The sequence below is a fragment of the Trichophyton rubrum genome (assembly GCF_000151425.1).
Source record: "Trichophyton rubrum CBS 118892 genomic scaffold supercont2.5, whole genome shotgun sequence".
Lineage (NCBI taxonomy): Eukaryota > Fungi > Ascomycota > Eurotiomycetes > Onygenales > Arthrodermataceae > Trichophyton > Trichophyton rubrum.
Genome location: NW_003456424.1, coordinates 1,060,453 through 1,078,883, shown reverse-complemented (window position 1 = coordinate 1,078,883; position 18,431 = coordinate 1,060,453). Strand labels below are relative to the sequence as shown.

Here is an 18,431-nt window from a genome sequence, read left to right as displayed (position 1 = left end):
TCCACCGCGAAGTACCTCGAGATACGAAGGACCGCATAGTGGCCTCGCGGGCGCCAGAGGTAGCTCGAGGTAGCCGACTTGCCGTCTCCAAGGCAAAGCGAGCTCAGGGTGATGTTCGGATCGCAAGTGTTGAGCTACCAAATACGTCATATTGCGCTTTGATCCCAATCTGCAGGTGGGATACACACGAAGCGGCGGGAGGGAACAAGAATGGATGCTGTGTTCGACCAGTTGCAAATATGCAAGAGACAGGGCGCGGAGCTGAGTATGCTGTGGAAGTAATATTGGGCCAGGCAAGGGGAGGGTTTGACAAAACCTCCTGCTCACTCTACATAGTTACAAAGCTCCCGGGCTGCATACGGATTCAACGCCAATGTTTGCGGGATATGCAGGTGTGAACAGGGGCTCTTCTCGCGAGAGGATGCTCCTCCCTGGGTGGCTCTGACCACGAACTAGCACACCGTTAGCAACTGGGAACTAAGTGGGCTTTGATGCAGAAGATCCTGCCAGGGGGTTGCTGAAGTGTCCAAAACCACTTATCTGCCACTCTACGGGGTACTCAGTGCAGCATTTGAGAGATGTTTTCTGTTTGCTCTGGGCAATTCGGACGCCACTCGACGTATTTCGATTAGCCAATATTGTTACCAATAGTTTAACCCTTGAAACTGGCAACTATATATGGTTTATTCAATACAGAGATTTACAGCCTTGGCCTTGGTCTACTTAACTACCTGGTCACTGCCAATGGTTTCAGCATACGAAGGAGAGCTCTGACGGAGCACTGTACGGAGTACAACCACAATTATAATGAATGCTGGTCAACTGCTCGAATAGCAATTCAGAAATGGTTGGATATCGCGGAATTGAAAGCCCTCGAATCTGCGGCTGGAGAGCGTCAACTTCCGAGCTCGGGTCGAAAATAAATAAAAAGCCCCAGAACCCATAAATTATTAAGGCAGCAGCGGAATATACAAAGCTGTGAATGTCCACGGATACTCCATACAGGCTAGCACGGCGTTAAGTCGTTCAGTGCTTTTCTGCTCTGTAGCCAGCTACGATTCTTGGAGACCAAAAGAAACTCCGCCGTCAGGAACAGACACAAAGAGACCACCAAAAGACCAACTGCGAAGAAAAACACTGTTTGACCCGGGAAAACAGCCTGCCATGAGCCTAGGAAGAAAGGGGAGGCCAGCCCTCCAATACTCTCCATGAATGTTAGAGCTGAGATGGCTTGGGAGGCGCTCGGCATGAACGAGACGAAGTGGCTCTTGAAAAACGCCGGCACCGCAAGCCCGGCAGCCGAGGTTGCGACCGCCAAATACAGCTGGACAGCGCTGGTTACTCGAGTCATAGCTACCAGGGCTGTCGCTTGAATACAGACAGCTGCTACAACCGTGTTTCTGTTGGCATTGTCGCTTGTAGTGGCCGGCTGACGTCCCAACAGCCTGGCAATTGCCGGCGCGATGTACACCTTCAGCAGTATTTGGAGCGCAGCGCAAGCTGCTGCAACGGAGACTAAGAGGCCATTCCCCAGGCTGGCAAAGTGAAAACGGATAGAGGCGAAAACCATGATCACAGGGAAAAGATGGCCTTGAACAGCTGTGTACAACAGCAACGATAGGCCATAGAGGATGGCCAGCGGGTTATCATAGAATGGCTGTAATGGTGACAGCAGGACCATCAACCTCGACTTGTCTGATACCCTCTCCTCGATAGACTCTGCATTTTCTGGTCCAGACGATAGATGCCTTTCAGTGGGCTTCGGTACAAACACCATCAGATATACCATAGCCACAGCAAATATCGCCAGTGCTGTGGTGAAACTGGCTGTATAGTTTTGAAAGACAGTAACAGCCATGGGGCCCACGGCTGTTCCTACCATATATAAGGCCAACGATGCCGCAATGAGACGATATGTCTCTGGTGCTGACGGCGAAGCAGTAGACACATAGATTGTGTTGAGGTTGAAATGAAGAAGATTGTCCGATGCGATGCCCTCAAAGAGCCGGCCTGATACAGCAATTGGAACGCTTCGAAGTGCCACTGGTTTTGTGCAAGACAGTCAGCTTCGATTCTAGTGTTTTCGTATTACTTTCTATTTGAAGGTAAGAGGAGGTTGTGGGGGGGGAATCACCGCCTATAACCAAACACAGGACACTCGCAGCTCGGCATACGATCCATAAAGCCAGGCCTGCTTTCAGCTGCGTCTTCACTAGATGCTCCAATGGCCCTAAGATTAGGATCGCTACTGTATGTGCGATTCCGTTGGCGATTGCTACCACTGCGGCATATGCACTTTGCTCGCCATCTTTGCAGGCTTTCGGATTAGCGCATAGCAGATTTGCATAGGCATATATAGTTGTCGCTATCGTGGCTGCCATACCCAAAGACGCAAGTAATGATATCGGTAGAACTCGATAGGACACAATATACTCATTTTGGGTATCATCTTCTTGAGGATGTGAAATATGCGGGTGGAAGTCTGACTCGGCCTGAGAGAGCAACGGTGCTCGTTCGTCGCAGGAATTGTCCATGGCTCTAAGACGACTTATGACTCCTGATACCCTTCAAAAATATTCCATAGAACCAAGCAAAGAAATGGATAATGATAATATGTCGGCTTATACTTCAGCTCGTGCAGGTCGAAAATACTATGTTCTCGGCTGCCGGGCTCACCTGGCGGCGGCCGGCAACGACTCCGGGGACTACTCTAATTAAGGAGCCTGTCCACAGCGTTATCCATAATACTTCCGATCGCTATTTACTATCCAAAGCAACATATTGTGACCGTTTGATACTATCATTCACGATGTTGCAGTCGCTGACGACGATCGAGGCTGCCCTCCGCACAGTACTCAGGGAATTCGACCAGCCTGACAACGCTGCATTGCTCGCTTCACTTCGAAAAGTTGATCAAGGGGGTGATATGAGAGTAACATCATCAGCAAACAATATCATTGACTTAGCAAATAAGGTCATTCAGACCCTTGAACCTGCCCATTTGGCACTCGCTGATCATTTGTTCGGTAAGCCAAGGCTTCAACCCCCCTTCGACCAGGGACTCCCCAGAAGACTAAACAGACAAATAGCGTACCAAAATACCCAATGCCTAGCTGGAGCTGTAAAGTTGCGGATTGCTGACCACCTCTCTGATGGATCTCTGAAATTGGAGCAGCTGGCTACAGCTAGCAAGGCTCGGTCGGATCGGCTTCGCCAAATACTTCGCCTCCTATCCAACAACGGCATTTTTCACTATGATTCGGCCACCGACACCGTGCGAAACAACGAGGCATCGGAGATGTTGCAACAATCACATTGGACGCAATGGCACCGCTGGGCTAGTGTTTGTGGCCATGAGTTCTACGAGATGGCACGGGGACTTCCCCAGTCGCTGGAAGAGGAGGCTGCTCGTGAGTAACTACTCTATAAATGACCGAAGTAATTTCATCAATGTTCATTGTGCTGATATGGAATAGGTTCTCCGGCACAGATCCATTATGATACAGATGAAAGTATGTTCAGCTTTCTCGAGAGTAATGGGACAATGGTCCGCCTACGGGAGTGTATGGGAGCGACGGCCATGGCACAGACCCCTGGCATGGTCTCCGCATATCCATGGGGCGAGCTAGCGGGAACTACCCTAATTGATCTTGGAGGTGGTGATGGCTCCCTCATCGCAGCGCTGCTTCGAGCATTTCCTGATATCCGAGGGGGCGTCTTTGATACACCTAGGGTACTACCTTTCCTCCAAGAGGCATTCCACTCACCGGCCGGAAAGTATGCAGACGTTGGCTCACGCATCTCTTCCAAAAATCTCATTGCGGGCGACTTCTTGACTGAAGTGGTGCCCGCAGAAGCATATGTAATGCGCTGGTGTTTGCATGACTGGAACGACGAACAGGCCCGAAAGATTCTTGAAAATATCCATAAAAGCATCATTAAAGGTCCAGTAAGCCGGCTGGTGGTTCTGGAATCGGTGCTGGCCGATGGTAGGTGCAGTCGGATGTCTAGAATAGGGGATATCAATGTGATGGTTACTGCTGAACATGGCCAGGAACGTACTATAAGGGATTGGAGAAGATTAGCTTCTTCATCCGGCTGGGAGATCGCAAGAATTGTTCCGTTGCCAGGCGCTTGGCCATCGGCTATTGATCTGAGACCATCTGTCAAAGATGATATGGCCACCAAGTGATGTCCTGGAATTACCCATCTCATTGCTCACAATGCTAGTAAAATAGATAACTATTCCTGAACTTTCCTCTGCACCTTCGAATTAATTAAGATGACTTGGTAGCATTAACCTAACTCGTACTACATCTGGCTGTAGCATAGTCTCAACTGCTAGTACCGCAGGGCTTCGACGAATAGTTATAAACCAAGCGCTTTTCGTATGTTCAATATATGTATTCTGAGCCTCATACATATCTAACATATCTACCGTCTATACTACCTAAGTTCTATTTATAGCTGTATGATGTAGACTCTCCAGTCTCGGAACTCCTGAATATGGCGTCAATCATGCGATATCGAATCACAGCATCATCGAGTGTTACGATCCGAGGCCTGTCGTTATCCAGCCACGCTTGGTACTCTGCTCCTTGGGATGCAGTGTTTTCCAGGGTGATCTCCTTCCAGTGAACTGGCCCCTCCCCGGAATCGGTCTCGAACAAGCAAGGCGGAATAGCATGAATCATCAAACTGGGGCCTTCCATCTTTAGAGATCCCTTTTCTCCTGTAACAATCCACTGGAATAAATTCGGAGTGGTTGGTGGATGTGAGTACATGCATATTGACGTTGGAATGTTTTGGTCTCCCATTTTACCATGGAGGGTGAACGCGTCCGGGGCATCATTGAATTGACCTGTCTTTGGGTTGCCTTGGGCATCTCTGAGAACTGGTTTCGGAAATTGCATACTCGTTTGGGCATTTAGAGTGGTAAACTCGCCAAGGAGGAATACCATGGTGTCGATGAGATGGCCACCGGCAATGGTTACGATGTTTGCACCTGAGAATGACCTGTTAGTTTGTCATTCCTTTTGTCACACCGAACTCTGGCGGTTGCATTGGGGAGGTTACCGTTTTCTTTATCATGGGAATGTCTCTTGTCGGCGTGGAACTTTAGGAAAAGGTCATCAGTCACCACCAGGTTGGTAGCCAAGATCCGTCCCAAGGCCCCCGTCTGAATTATTTCTTTCATCTAAAGTCACCTTGACAGTTAGAAAGGGCTATCCAGTACAAAAATGCCAATGTTAGAGCCTATAAACTTACTCTCAGAACCTGAGGAGCGAGCCTCGTTTGAAGGCCGACCATGCTCTTGATCTGATGCTCGCGAGCTCGTTTGGCCAACGCTTCAGCCTCCGCCAAGTTGGATGCAAAGGGCCATTCGACGTATATATCCTTGCCTGCATTAATAGCAGCCATCGCTAGCTCAGCACGACGAGGGACCTTCACCGAGATAACAACTAAGTCAACGTCGGGATCTCTGGCTAGGTCGTCAACCTTATGGTAACCCTTCTCCCGCGGCAGACCATGGGCGGCAGCAGCTGCCATGGCCTTCTCTGGCGAAGACATTGACAACGCAACGATTTCATAGTCTTTGCTCAATGAAGTCGTTGTTAGGGGTAGTTTATGGATGAAATTGGTGCAATGACTGGGATCTGCCGACAGACCAACGATTCCGAGACGGATACGACCTGTCATTGTGAGCGATGTATGTTCCACAAGATTTCTAGAAAAACTATGTTGACCAACGGATCCTCTTTAGTAACTAACATGGCATTTGGGCTGTCTATAATAGTTATCGGACTGCGTATGGTTTTGGTTGCCGTCGAGTCACCGGCCAGGATCTTCGGGCACCGAAGAAGCAACGGAGTATGAGCCTCACACCGAACCTCGCCACGTTTATTTCTTGCTTTGTTTATAGATTCAATCCCTTTCCTTTTTCTAAATGGAGTATTTTTTTGTGCCACCCGTCGGATTTTGGGTCTGGCGATAGGTTTTTCAAAGTCACGGCAGTGCATTTTTTTTCTTCCCTCTCTGGCCTCAAGCATAATGAAAGCAACATCCCAAGGCACCATGTTACGCCGCCTCCATCGTGCAGTGACACTTTCCTCTGAGAACAATGAAGCTGTCTCTGTGTGGATAAATGACGATATTCGCCCTTTGCCACCCTCCCGTCGCACTTGGTCGACTTTGACCTTTGTTGGATGGTGGTCAGTTTGGCAGTTCAGTCTCACCAACTGGCAGCTTGGCGCTGCTCTTGTTGCATCTTCGCTCTCCGTATGGCAGACCATGATAGCGGTTATACTGGGGAGAATCATTGCAGCAATCGTGGCTGTAATGATAGGATATATCGGGGCAGAGTGGCACATTGGATTCCCTGTCTATTCAAGGGTCATCTGGGGTATTTTTGTAAGTAGGATGAGGTTAGCGGTTTCACTTCATGCATTAATCTGACTTGCCGCCCCATTGCCCAGGGCGCCATCGTCCCAACCGTGATACGTATCGGGCTCACGATCGTTGGTTTCGCCTTTCAATCCTACACTGGCGGCCTTTGTGTGTCGGCCATTCTGGCGGCCATATTTCCTTCATTCAACAACTTACAAAATACTCTCCCAGAGTCCGCACATGTAACCACTCAGCAGATAATCGGATGGGCCATATTTAATATTATATCGATCCCGATGCTTTATCGTCGGCCCGAAAGGAGTGAAAAGCTGATGATAGGGATGAATGTAATGTCTTTTGCTTCACTGCTGGGAATCATGATATGGTCCTTATCTTACGCCAAGGGAGCTGGAGACTTGATTCACCAAGCTTCAGATCTCCAAGGCAGTTCTGCCCTGGGGTTTGGCATCCTTCAAGGGACTACGACGGTGGTAGGGACGGTTTCAATTGCACTTAGTAGGTAAAATCCTCAGAGTGTATTCCCGCGATTTGGCTGCACAACAAGCTAACTTGATATACAGCTAGCCAGATGGATTTCTCCCGGTTTGCGCGAAAGCCTAGCGATCAAGTTTTCGGCCAATGGTTCACGTTCATCATAATCGGGTCTATCATGCCGCTCTTCGGGTGCCTGACATCATCTGCGACGCAGAAGTTATATGGGGAACCTCTGTGGAACCCTCCTACCATCCTGGCAATGTGGTTGCAAAGGGATTATAGCTCGACGTCGCGAGCAGCGGCCTTTTTTGCTGGCCTCGGACTGGTCAGCTCCCAGTTGGCTTTAACAGTTGTCGATAACGGTAAATTCTGCCCGAATCATAAACTTGGTGCTTTCTGACATTACAAATTTAGGGTATTCTGTTGGTATGGATCTCTCCGGGTTACTGCCAAGATATGTCAATATCCGACGCGGTTGTTATGTTGGGCTTATTCTTGGGATGGCACTCTGCCCCTGGGAATTGTTAGCTTCTGCAAAAACGTTTGTCAGCGTCATATCATCATTCTCAATTTTCATGGCCCCCCTTTGTGGAATTCACATCAGCGATTACTGGATTGTTCGACAGCGGCGTCTCAAACTCTCAGACCTCTATCACTCCAGACCTGATGGAATATACTACTATACCTCCGGTATTAACTGGAGGAGTATCATCCCTTGGTTGGTAGGATGGGTTCCATTGCTTCCAGGATTCATACATAGCATAAATCCTACCATCATGATGCCGGTCGGAGTTGATCGCTTGTATGCACTCGGCTTCCCCTACGGGCTTTTGGCATCAATGGCAGTTCACACTGTCATTAATATGGTATTTCCACCACCGGGAATTGGAGATATTGATAAAGATGATATTTTTGGAACGTTTACGCCATCAGAAGCGGCAAAGCTAGGAGTTAGCCCATTAGAAAGGGGCGATGATAGCGACGGGAATTCCGCCCAGAGTTCCGGAAATGGGGCTGAAAAGGTTTAGATAGATGGCCCCCATATTTGTGTTTAGATCCAAAACAGACTGTATATATGTTGTTACATAAAATATCAAACGAAGTCTGCAAATAGAAGGGATGCAAATTTGCAATAGCGTTAACAGTGTGCCTCTCATTTTCATTCAGGCAATGTGTGCAAAATGGGGTGCTTCGTTAGCAAGCGACAGTTTATTCTGTATATTCACGGTGACCGAAGATTAAGCCGGAAGAGAAGGTGGTTCGAACTTAGCTATAGAAGGGTTAGCAGGATTGTGGAAATGTTCATACGGAAATCCTTCCGGTCAACAAGTAATGGACTAATATCGGGGCTTGTACCATTGCTTTAAACCCAACAAACACCGAGAAACTTACTGCAAATCGTAGGCAATTGTAAGAGATTTCAATAAAAAAAAAACTTACCCGGTAGGATTCAACCTAGGTGGTGCCCTTGATACTCCATAGATAACGATTTTGGTTGTGTAGGCCGCTTTTAGTAAGGAAGCCTCATATTCTGTTTGACAACATCAAAGAATCTTGCTTCTATGCGTAATGGACACATTTAGATACTGACGTGTAACGGAAGCAATGGGGCGTCATCATACAGAGTACTGGTATATAAATGAATAATAGGGTCAGCTCTTTGTTAAGCCCCCGCCCCTTGACTACTCATTAAGAGGCCCGGTGTGTGAGCCGCGTAAACATCGGCTACCGAGCGACTATTCTGGATAATCCTGCGGAATTAGGACACCACGTTGAGTAAGGAGGTGGCCAAGTTTTGCCTATATATGGCAGACAAATGGTACCATCTGTGGCCTGCAGTCAAACATTCCAGAAATATCGTTAATCGTGATGAGCCTATTTTCACAATTGCTGTTGGAGCAGATGGCAGCAGTCCTGGAGGTTGGCACTGAAGACCTGGAGCTTGGATCAGGATTTATCAAGAATGGAGGAAATTCTCTCAATGCTGTTGAGCTGGTAACACGCTGTCGGAAGTACGGGGTATCGTTATCCGTGGCCCAGGTTCTTTCGTGCAATAACTTGAACGACCTATTGGGGCAATTAAAACCGGCTTCTAAACCTGATTACCATCAACTGAGAACCCCATGCTTCTCCGACGATAGCGAAGATGATTCACCAGCATCACTGTCTTCCATCGAGTCATCCCCACGAGCTACGACTCCGGTGCCGGCAGAAGAGACGTTAGCAGAGAAGGGAAAGGACAACATTATCAACACTGCTCTGACACTGCAAGAGCCAACCCTCGACGAACATGCCACGGAAGGTCTCAGTGAAATGCAAGCCTCTCTCCTTCACGGTTCGCTGAAAAACCCTGGGACCAATATCATTTATCACTATGAAACGTTTCTTGCAAGCATGATCCCACAGATGAAGGACGCATGGAGGTCGGTGATCGAAGTGGAGCCAATTTTCCAGTTACAAGCCATAGGCGGTGAACCGGATATTCTGGGTCAGGGCCAGTTTTCCTGGACAGAGGTCACAGTGGATTCAGAATTGGAATATCAGAAACACTTGCAAACCATGGGCCTTCCCTCATCGCTCTCATCTTCATTTAAAGTGGTTCACTTTCCAGGAAGAGACTCCGCATCTAGCAAGAGCACAATAATTTGGGCGGTTCACCATGCACTCATTGATGGTTACTCAGCCATGCTTTTATTCTGTAAAGTCCGCCGCATTGTTGCAGGATTATCTACCCGCGCAAGACCTGGTCCATCTTTCAAACAGGTTGATAGACAGATTGGATTATGGCGTCAACAGCACAAGGAGGAAGGAGATGCATACTGGAAAAAACAAGCTCCTCAGCTTGAACAATCACAAGGAGGCTTGTTGCTTCCAGCGCCTCCAAGTCAAGAAGATACTTCTTGTTCTGTCATAGAGAGCGAAGAGATTCATGTCATAAGTAATATCCCGGGAACACAACTGCAGGGGCTTGTCAGAAACCTGGGTATCACACCAGCCGCATTCTACTATGCAGCATGGGCAGTTGTCCTAAGCTGTTATTCTGACTCAGACAGCGTCGTTTTTGGAGCGGTACTGGCGGGGAGAAACCTCCCGCTAGAAGGGGTTGATGAAGTAATAGGTCCGCTGGTCAACACATTACCGCTCTGTGTCAAGGTTGACCGAGATTTATCTGCTGAACGGTTCCTGAAGGCAGTCTTTACCCAGATAATGGAGTTGGCCGAGTACCAATGGACCACACCTGACAATGGCTATACCCGAAACTTCGCAACTGCAATGGCTTTACAAGTACCGGAACCGGAATGTCCAGGTGGAATACTACCAATAGAAGCTCCCTACACACGTCAGACGACAGATGTACCGCTTAGTATCAACGTGCAACCAAATGGCGGAGCAAGATTTGTTTATCACACCTCAAAATATAGCTGTCGGGATGTAGAGGGTGTTGGACGTCACTACCAACGCGCAATGCAGCTCCTTTTAAGACCACACCGGTCGATAGAAGAGTGTCTGCAAGGACTTCTGGGATGCGTTGATCTCGAGACACTGATGAACTTTGGAAACTGCCACTCCACCCTCACAACCACTATGGCAGTGCGAGACGACTTGGTAACATTATTCGAGTCAGCAGCATCCAAGGACCCTGAGGCAATCGCCATCCAGAAGGGTAGCTTCAAGATGACGTATGGGCAGTTTGATTCACAGGCCAGCCGTGTAGCAAGCATATTGAAAGAATATTTATCTCCGGGTGATGTGGTCTGTGCCCATGCAGACCGGTCGTCGAACTGGATAGTTGGGATGATGGGAATCCTCAAGGCTGGCGGTGTCTATTGCGCAGTAGATGGCGGACTTCCGCAGGAAGCTCGAGATATCATATTTTCAGCTTCCGGAGCAAACGTATTTCTTATTCCCTCAGAGACCAACAAGGGAGTTTGTCCAGCAGTTTGCAAAACTTTGCTCGTTATCGATGAATTGGTAACCAGGGACGAGATCCCTCTACCTCGTCGCCGTTCGCCTCACCCAGAAGCTAATGCCTATCTATGCTTCACCTCAGGCTCTACTGGAAAGCCCAAGGGAGTGATGTGCAGCCATGAAGGACTTGTGGCATTCCAACGGGATCTGGAAGTGCGGCTATTCGCACAGCCAGGGCACCGCGTCGCTCAGATAATGTCGGTAGCTTTTGACGGCAGCATCCATGAAATATTCTCCACACTTAGTTACGGCGCTACCCTCGTTTTGCAAAGTGGGGGGGATCCTTTTGCACATCTGAACGATGTCGATTCAGCCATCTTGACCCCTTCAATGGCGCGTGTCTTGAACCCCGCACACTATGATAGATTGAGTTCCGTAAGTTGTATTTTCAAATTATCTCCGTATCCGAAACCAAAGTTTTCTAATGAATGTGTTTATCTAGGTTTACCTCGTAGGGGAGCCGGTTCCACAGGCCGTATGTGATCGTTGGTCCCAGGAGAAAGCACTTTATAACATGTATGGGCCGACTGAGGGCACATGCGGAGCAACCATAAAACGCTTGTATCCGAGTCAAACGGTGACAATCGGGCCTCCAAACCCCTCCACGCGGTTATATATCATGAATCGACATCGTGAACTAGTTCCCCCTGGCGTGATTGGCGAGATATACATCGCTGGTGTGCAGGTTGCTCGCCATTATATTGGAATGCCTAAGGAGACTGAGGAACGATTCATTGCTGATCCCATACGCCGCATTGGAGAACGAATGTACAAAACAGGAGACCGAGGATACTGGTCTAGCAATGGCGAAGTTGTTTGCTTAGGCAGGAACGACCGTCAGATTAAACTCAGAGGATTCCGCCTTGACTTAGACGACCTGGAAACTCGAATGGTTCGTGCCTCATCGGACGTGACGGCTGTGGCTGTGGCTAGGCAGGGCAACCGCCTTGTTGCGGCTATTCTTCCATCCACAGCTGATGTGAGAGCTTTTGCAGCGAGAATAGCACAGGTTCTTCCTCCTTATGCAAACCCTCGCAAAATATTTGCCTTGAGCGAATTTCCAACCACTAAGGCGGGCAAGCGGGACTACATAGCCCTGGCGAAGATGAGCCTGCAGACTGCTGCACCCACAGGACGACCGTTACGAGGGTGCCTGGAGGAGTTAATCGGCGAGGCATTTCGTTACGTTCTCCGACTAGAGCCTCAGGTTTCACTCAACACACATTCCAGCTTTCACGAGCTAGGTGGGCATTCGCTTCTGCAGCTGCAGCTCAAAATTCGCATAAGTCAGGTTCTAGGCCAACAGATTCCGCTCCGCCTAGTAGTGCAGCACGATCGCATTGAACAGCTGGCAGAGGCTATCGAAAAAAATGGCCCTGCACTGCAGCTCCTCAGGCGAGACGAAATGGTTCTTGGGGAATCAAAGCTATCTCCAATGGAGTTAGAATGGTGGCATAAGTGCCAAGTGAACGAGTGTACATCCAGCTTCAATGTCAACTTTATTGCTAAGATGGATAGCAAGATCGTTAATCGAGTGCGTCTAGCCGATGCTTGCAACGATGTGATGGCTCGCCACCGGATTCTGCGATCGCGCTATATATACTCCCGGGCAGCAGGATCCGCGGTACGGCAGTACAGTCCACTACCGCCCCGAGTGCGGCTGGTCAATAGCACCATCAACCCATGGATAGAGATTAATCGGCCGTTTGCATTGGCAAAGACAGCTCCCATTAGGGTTGTGATTTCTAAGTCCCAATTTATCTTAACCGTTAGCCATATTGTTGCCGATTTGACAACACTTCAGACGTTGCTGAGAGAGATATCTCAAAGATACCATGGGCAACCTCTGCTTCCAGTCTCAATGACTTATATGAACACCACGACCTGGGGGAGTGTACCTACCGACTGTGACCTAACTTTCTGGTCAGAAACACTGGGCCAACTTCCACCAACATCAGATTTACTAGGACACGAGGGGCGTAGGCGCGGGTATCGTGGAAAGTCTGCCTTCTGTGAAGTGCCTTCAGCGACATATCAAGAAATGGAGAGCCTCATCAGTCGATCGTCCATTACAGGCCAGCAGCTGGCAATTGCCGCAGTGGCACTATGCTTGGAAAGGCCTACTACAGCTCCTGATGCCATAAATTCAACTGACATCGTCTTGGGTATTCCGTATATCAACAGGAAATCGCGTGATGAGCTAGATGTGGTTGGACTCTTCTTGGAGCCATTACCAATCCGTATTAGATATACGGCTGATGGAAGTACCGACAAGGCAGAGTCATACCTCAAAGCAGTACAACAATCAGTGCAAGAGTCAGTGGGCCATTCAATTCACTGGGATCAGCTGTTAGAGCATCTCCAGGTGCGCACGTTAGCCCCTGATCATCCGTTGTTCGAGACCATCGTTACGTTCCATGGCCGGGACCATTCGAATGGGCTAGAAATCTCCGCGCCAGGGTTCGAGACATGTTACACCTTTACCGACGGAGCCAAATTCCGACTACTCTGTGAGTTCAGTGCTGTATCAGAGGATAAACTGATGCTGCGGATGGAGTATGACACGGACTGCTTTTCACTAGGTGATATACATCTCTTGCAGACACGAATCCCGCTTGCAATCGCCCTTTTGGCCCGGGGAGTCCCCTATCCCGTCATCCGACAAAGGATAGCCAACTTGCATGATGCTCCTGTCGTCAAAGTGCTGCAACCAGACGCGATGTTTGGGCTTCCTTTCTCTAGTATCTAGTCTGTCCTTCGGTTCGCTTTGAGCCTGGGCACCGGGCTTTTGCCATCGGGGGAGAGAGTTACTTATTTTCTTTTGTAGCGTCCTAACCTGCCTTTTTTTTTCGCCTCTTCCTTTGTCTTCTTGGTAGCTTGCTGCAGGTGTCGTGTAGATTTTTAGTTAGCTCAAAAAGAACGTTGTCTTGTTGTTCGTTCGTTGTCGTCGCTTTTTCCCTTTTAGGCCCCAACGAGCCAAGAAACCAATCACCACGTGACCACCATTCGGCTAAATTCCCGAGTCAGCGTCGAGTTTGGCTCGCTTGATATATCTTGAAGCCGAGCGGCCAAGTGGCAAGTTTCGAGCCAAAGAGTCCAGGAAGCTATCCACCAGGATGCATGGCCTTGGACGCTCCACCGTCATCTGGACAATGTGAGAGCGGGTGCTGGTTAGTCGAGCCCCGCAGGCAGCCTTCGGCTCTGGCCGCATGAAGACCCAGCAGCATGGATAACTATATCAGTCCTCCTGGGCTTGTTGGGGATCGCTTATACGCAGCGGCTATTTGGCAAAGAAGCGCCACCAGCTCTGCGACCCAAGCTACAACGTGGAGCGAAGCTTGATACCTCTCAGCTGGGCTTGCGACGTGGGAAAATATTGCATTTTGGCCTATAATCATGCAGTGACATACGGCACTACAGCCATATCTGGAAGAAAAAGGGGTTGATCTTTGCTATCCTAGCAAAGAACGAAGTAGAAGAGCCAATGGCCAATTCTATGCTTGGAGCCGGTCAAACCAGGTATCTCTGTCTTTTGTCAAGACAGTAGATAAATACCCTGATCTCTTCCTTTCAACCCGATCGTTTCATACAATCATTTTGAAATATCCTCTTGGAATACCCCTTTACTATACAGGATATTTCTCAAACTTGTGGAAAATGCGTTTGATTAACCTTTTATTCCTCGGTGGGTGAACCTAACAACCGTATTCTAGCCTTCGAAGGCATTACCGTCTGTCATTTGAGAAGCTGCTTATACTTTTTTAACTACAGCAACGGGGATTTCGATTGCTGCTGCTCACCCTGAGGATAAAAGCCATAACCATTGTGAGAAGTGGTGCGTAGCCAGTTTTGGTCCTCTCAGCGTTGGCTGTATTGCACTTGCCTCCAAGGGTAAAGGGCCTTGCTACGAATGTGGCCCTGCGGCGACACAGCCTCTTTCCAAGTTGCTGTGCAACAAGAATTGCGTTCTAATTGGTAACCAGCACTGTGGTGGCTGTGGAATCACGGTATGCATGTTTCTTATCCACTATATGCACGGATACTTATACCTAACTCTCACCTGATAGTGTGGAAATGGGAAATCGTGTCTGGGTGGACGCTGTGTTTGTCCAGCTGGATCAGCCATTTGCTCAGGTACATGCAAGAACTTGAGAAGTGACAACGAAAACTGTGGTGCTTGTGGAACAGCGGTGGGCTTTCCAATTTATATCTGATTGCTATCATGTTTGCTGACATCCACGCGTATAGTGCGGTAAGGGAAAAATTTGCTTTGGTGGGAAATGCATATGTCCTCCCGGGCAGATCGACTGTTCCGGATCGTGCAAAATTCTGTGGAACGACGAAAACAACTGTGGTGCCTGTGGTGCTTCGGTAAGTTCTACTTGAATTTTCTGGGATTTGATGCTAATTTTCGAGACGACAGTGCGGCAGCGGGAAGGCTTGTCATGGAGGCAGATGTGTTTGCCCCGGGGGGTCTACTAGTTGCTCCGGAACTTGCAAAAATCTCAGGAAGGATAGTGAAAACTGTGGTGGCTGTGGCAAGGCGGTATGACTCCAGCTGAGTTTGAACATTCACGTACAATATCTAACTTCCCTGGTTATCATAGTGCAGTAATGGCAATATCTGCGATGACGGCCGTTGTGTGTGCCCAGCTGGGTCTGTCAATTGCTCTGGCGCCTGCAAAAACCTGAAGAGTGATAATCTTAACTGTGGTGCCTGTGGAAAAGCAGTACGTCTTCTATTTCTATCATTTAAATGGCTACTAATCGACTATAGTGTGGCAATGGCCAAACATGTGTGGACGGGGTGTGCGCTTGTCCTTCTGGATCAACCGGTTGTTCTGGGAACTGCAAGAATTTGCAGACTGATATTGCTAACTGTGGAACGTGTGGGAAAGCGGTAAGTCTAGACAGAGAGCACTCCACCCTTGGACCATTACCCTTAATCGGTAAGTAACAATCTCAATGATATAGTGTGCCCCCGGACAAACTTGCCAAAATGGCCAGTGTGAATGCCCACCTGGCTCGACTCTTTGCTCTGGGACTTGCAAAAATTTACTGAATGATAATAATAACTGTGGCACTTGTGGAGCTGTGGTATGTTATATTTTCTTTAAAATGCTTACCGTGCTAAAGGTCAATAACTAACGGCGTGTAGTGTGGAGACGGGCGAACCTGCCAAAACGGAAAATGTGAATGCCCACCCGGTACAACCCTTTGTGCCGGGGCATGTAGAAGTTTACAAATTGATAACTCCCACTGTGGTGCTTGTGGAATAATTGTACGCCTGCTTTTGTTTCTATCCCCAAATTCCTGCTTTCTACTGTTCTATTAACTAAATATTTCGTATAAACAGTGTCCTAGCCCGAAGATATGCCAGGATGGACAATGTGTATGTCCTCAAGGAACTACATTCTGCTCTGGGACATGCACGAATACCCAGACTGATCCTTTTAACTGTGGTAGATGTGGACTGTCGGTAGGTGGTGTCCTCCACTATATCACACTCTTTTGCGGTGCTAACAGGGTTGATTTTAAGTGCGGTGGTGGCCATCCCTGCCAGGGCGGCCAATGTGTATGTACACCATCTGGTGGTCAATGTGATTTGGGCAATCCTGGTGCATGCTGCAGCCAAACATGCACAAATTTCCATCCTCCAGCGCCTCCCGTCTGCCTTTAGGAGTCGTGAATGGGCTCTTGATAGTCCTGCATTATTGTAGTTTAATTCAATATTTATGAGTTTCTTTCTAATCGGCATCTCACTTGTCCAAAGGTGAGTAGCTAGCGAATACTTAAACGGTGATAATTTATTAATCCCCGAGTTATAACTTATTTCTGTCAGCTATGAAGCGCCACTGTTTGTTAAGTAGTTACCCCTGAGCACGAGTAAATATTTAAGATTTTGAGTTTAGAATTCTTTTAGTTACAAATTCTGCGGCGGAAGAAACAAAACATCCATCAAGGTTATTGAAGTAATTATGAAAAATGGTAGACATTGAGTTGGATTTCATGAATTACTTGAAGAAAGGCTTGATATCATCCTCTAGGGCCAGGATATGCCTGGAGTTGCGAGCTACATCCTCGACTGCCGCCAAAACGCGAAAAACATTGCCGCCGATGACACCGACCAAGTCACCAACACCAACGCCACGATCAAGCAATTCCTGGATAAGGTCAGGGTACTTTGAGACATCTTCCAGCCCTCGCATCCCATGAGCCATTCCATCGAAATCGCTTCCTAAGCCGACGTGGCGGTAACCGATCAGGTTGCCCACGTACTGGATGTGGTCAGCAACGTCAGACAGAGAGGCTTTGTCCGCACTCTCGCAGTTGGTGAACTCGGGATAGAAAGTTATCATTATGATTCCATCGTTCTTCTGAAGGGTCTTGAGGATGTCGTCTGGTACGTTGCGCGAGTGCGGGCATACGGCGTAGGCGGACGAGTGCGAGTACATGACCGGTGCCCGAGAGAGAGCCAGCACAGCACGCTGAGTCGCGAAGCTTGTGTGCGAGATATCCACGATCATCCCCAGCCGATTCATCTCAGCAACAATTGCTTCTCCGGCGGGTGAGAGGCCATTATGCTGGGGTTTAGAGGGGGCCTCGCTGTCAGCGTAGTGGTTGTGGCATGTATGCGTGAGAGTTGCATATCGCACACCGAGCCGGTGATACATGCGCAGGACGCTGGCACTGGTGCCGATTTGGTGCAGTCCCTCAATACCGAGAAGGCTGGAAATCCTTCCTGGAGAGGTACGGAAGTTGTGCACGATATCGGCTGCCGATGATGCAGGGACCAGACGTGCCGGGAAATGCTCGATCATACGGTGCACCAGGTCAATTTGCTGGAAGCTATCTCTGATTATCTCATGGTAGAGATCTTCGCTTTCATTAGCAGCGGTGTATGGAGTTCTCGGACTGCGATATGTTAGACAGTCTCCTCTCGGGGCCATGGGTGGGCTTCAGGGGTCGTCTTACCATTCGACATAAGCACTCCAGAATTGGGCACCCAGCCGTCCTTGCTGCAGGCGTGGGAAGTCGACTTGGCCATACAGATCTCCCTGACTAGTGAAGTTGGCCTGGTAGATATGATTCTGGTAATAGGCCCGAGTCCATATCGGAAAGTCATTGTGGCCATCTAAACAGCCATGTCAGTCAATTTACCCAGTTGATTGATGTGTCTAAGGAGCCATGGTAGATTTGCTGCCATACCAGTCAATGGAGCCTGCGCCAACACCTGCTCCAAGGGACTCAGATGCGATGTGCAGTTTCTCGAGCATGTGAATGCTCCAGATCGTAGGAGTACAGACGCCGCCGATAATAAAGCAAACGCTACCAGCGAGGCGTACGTTATCTGTCGCTTCCGGCTTCTACCACCAACCACCAGGCCTGAGCGAAGAGCCAACCGCTCGATATCAACCTTTTCGTCCATTATTGATGTAGGCAGAGTCTTTGTGCTTAACATTCTCAACTAACTATCGCACGACGGCATATATATGCGAACAATCGCTCTTCCGGTTGCGGTGTTACAAGCCAACATGGCCGTGGGCTTACGGTGGCCGATGCCATTGTTACGGCCTCCG

At 48.8% G+C, this 18,431-nt stretch overlaps 7 protein-coding genes across 7 annotated transcripts; 4 read left to right on the top strand and 3 right to left on the bottom strand.

Annotated features, from left to right (window-relative positions):
• Nucleotides 1–66: 66 nt before the first annotated feature.
• TERG_05144 (uncharacterized protein) lies at nucleotides 67–2,534 on the bottom strand (the record flags this gene model as incomplete). Its single annotated transcript, XM_047748379.1, has 2 exons — nucleotides 67–2,043; nucleotides 2,093–2,534. 2 exons carry the CDS (start codon nucleotides 2,532–2,534, stop codon nucleotides 1,007–1,009), a joined length of 1,479 nt encoding a protein of 492 aa, XP_047604360.1. The 3' UTR covers nucleotides 67–1,006.
• Nucleotides 2,535–2,809: 275 nt separating this feature from the next.
• On the top strand, nucleotides 2,810–4,192 carry TERG_05143 (uncharacterized protein; the record flags this gene model as incomplete). The annotated part of the gene is made up of 3 exons (XM_003234497.1): nucleotides 2,810–3,026; nucleotides 3,090–3,410; nucleotides 3,477–4,192. The coding sequence occupies 3 exons, from the start codon at nucleotides 2,810–2,812 to the stop codon at nucleotides 4,190–4,192; spliced, it is 1,254 nt and encodes a 417-aa protein (XP_003234545.1).
• Nucleotides 4,193–4,457: 265 nt separating this feature from the next.
• Nucleotides 4,458–5,700, bottom strand: TERG_05142 (uncharacterized protein; the record flags this gene model as incomplete). Its single annotated transcript, XM_003234496.1, has 3 exons — nucleotides 4,458–5,005; nucleotides 5,077–5,197; nucleotides 5,269–5,700. The coding sequence occupies 3 exons, from the start codon at nucleotides 5,698–5,700 to the stop codon at nucleotides 4,458–4,460; spliced, it is 1,101 nt and encodes a 366-aa protein (XP_003234544.1).
• A 375-nt stretch (nucleotides 5,701–6,075) lies between these two features.
• TERG_05141 (uncharacterized protein) lies at nucleotides 6,076–7,910 on the top strand (the record flags this gene model as incomplete). The annotated part of the gene is made up of 4 exons (XM_003234495.2): nucleotides 6,076–6,411; nucleotides 6,477–6,903; nucleotides 6,969–7,244; nucleotides 7,297–7,910. 4 exons carry the CDS (start codon nucleotides 6,076–6,078, stop codon nucleotides 7,908–7,910), a joined length of 1,653 nt encoding a protein of 550 aa, XP_003234543.2.
• Nucleotides 7,911–8,751: 841 nt separating this feature from the next.
• On the top strand, nucleotides 8,752–13,893 carry TERG_05139 (uncharacterized protein; the record flags this gene model as incomplete). The annotated part of the gene is made up of 2 exons (XM_003234494.2): nucleotides 8,752–11,226; nucleotides 11,294–13,893. 2 exons carry the CDS (start codon nucleotides 8,752–8,754, stop codon nucleotides 13,598–13,600), a joined length of 4,782 nt encoding a protein of 1,593 aa, XP_003234542.1. The 3' UTR covers nucleotides 13,601–13,893.
• Nucleotides 13,894–14,508: 615 nt separating this feature from the next.
• On the top strand, nucleotides 14,509–16,531 carry TERG_05138 (uncharacterized protein; the record flags this gene model as incomplete). The annotated part of the gene is made up of 10 exons (XM_047748378.1): nucleotides 14,509–14,536; nucleotides 14,623–14,858; nucleotides 14,919–15,041; nucleotides 15,100–15,222; nucleotides 15,275–15,397; nucleotides 15,459–15,581; nucleotides 15,629–15,751; nucleotides 15,826–15,948; nucleotides 16,010–16,132; nucleotides 16,208–16,531. 10 exons carry the CDS (start codon nucleotides 14,509–14,511, stop codon nucleotides 16,529–16,531), a joined length of 1,449 nt encoding a protein of 482 aa, XP_047604359.1.
• A 334-nt stretch (nucleotides 16,532–16,865) lies between these two features.
• On the bottom strand, nucleotides 16,866–18,280 carry TERG_05137 (uncharacterized protein; the record flags this gene model as incomplete). The annotated part of the gene is made up of 3 exons (XM_047748377.1): nucleotides 16,866–17,766; nucleotides 17,827–17,986; nucleotides 18,013–18,280. 3 exons carry the CDS (start codon nucleotides 18,278–18,280, stop codon nucleotides 16,866–16,868), a joined length of 1,329 nt encoding a protein of 442 aa, XP_047604358.1.
• Nucleotides 18,281–18,431: the final 151 nt, after the last annotated feature.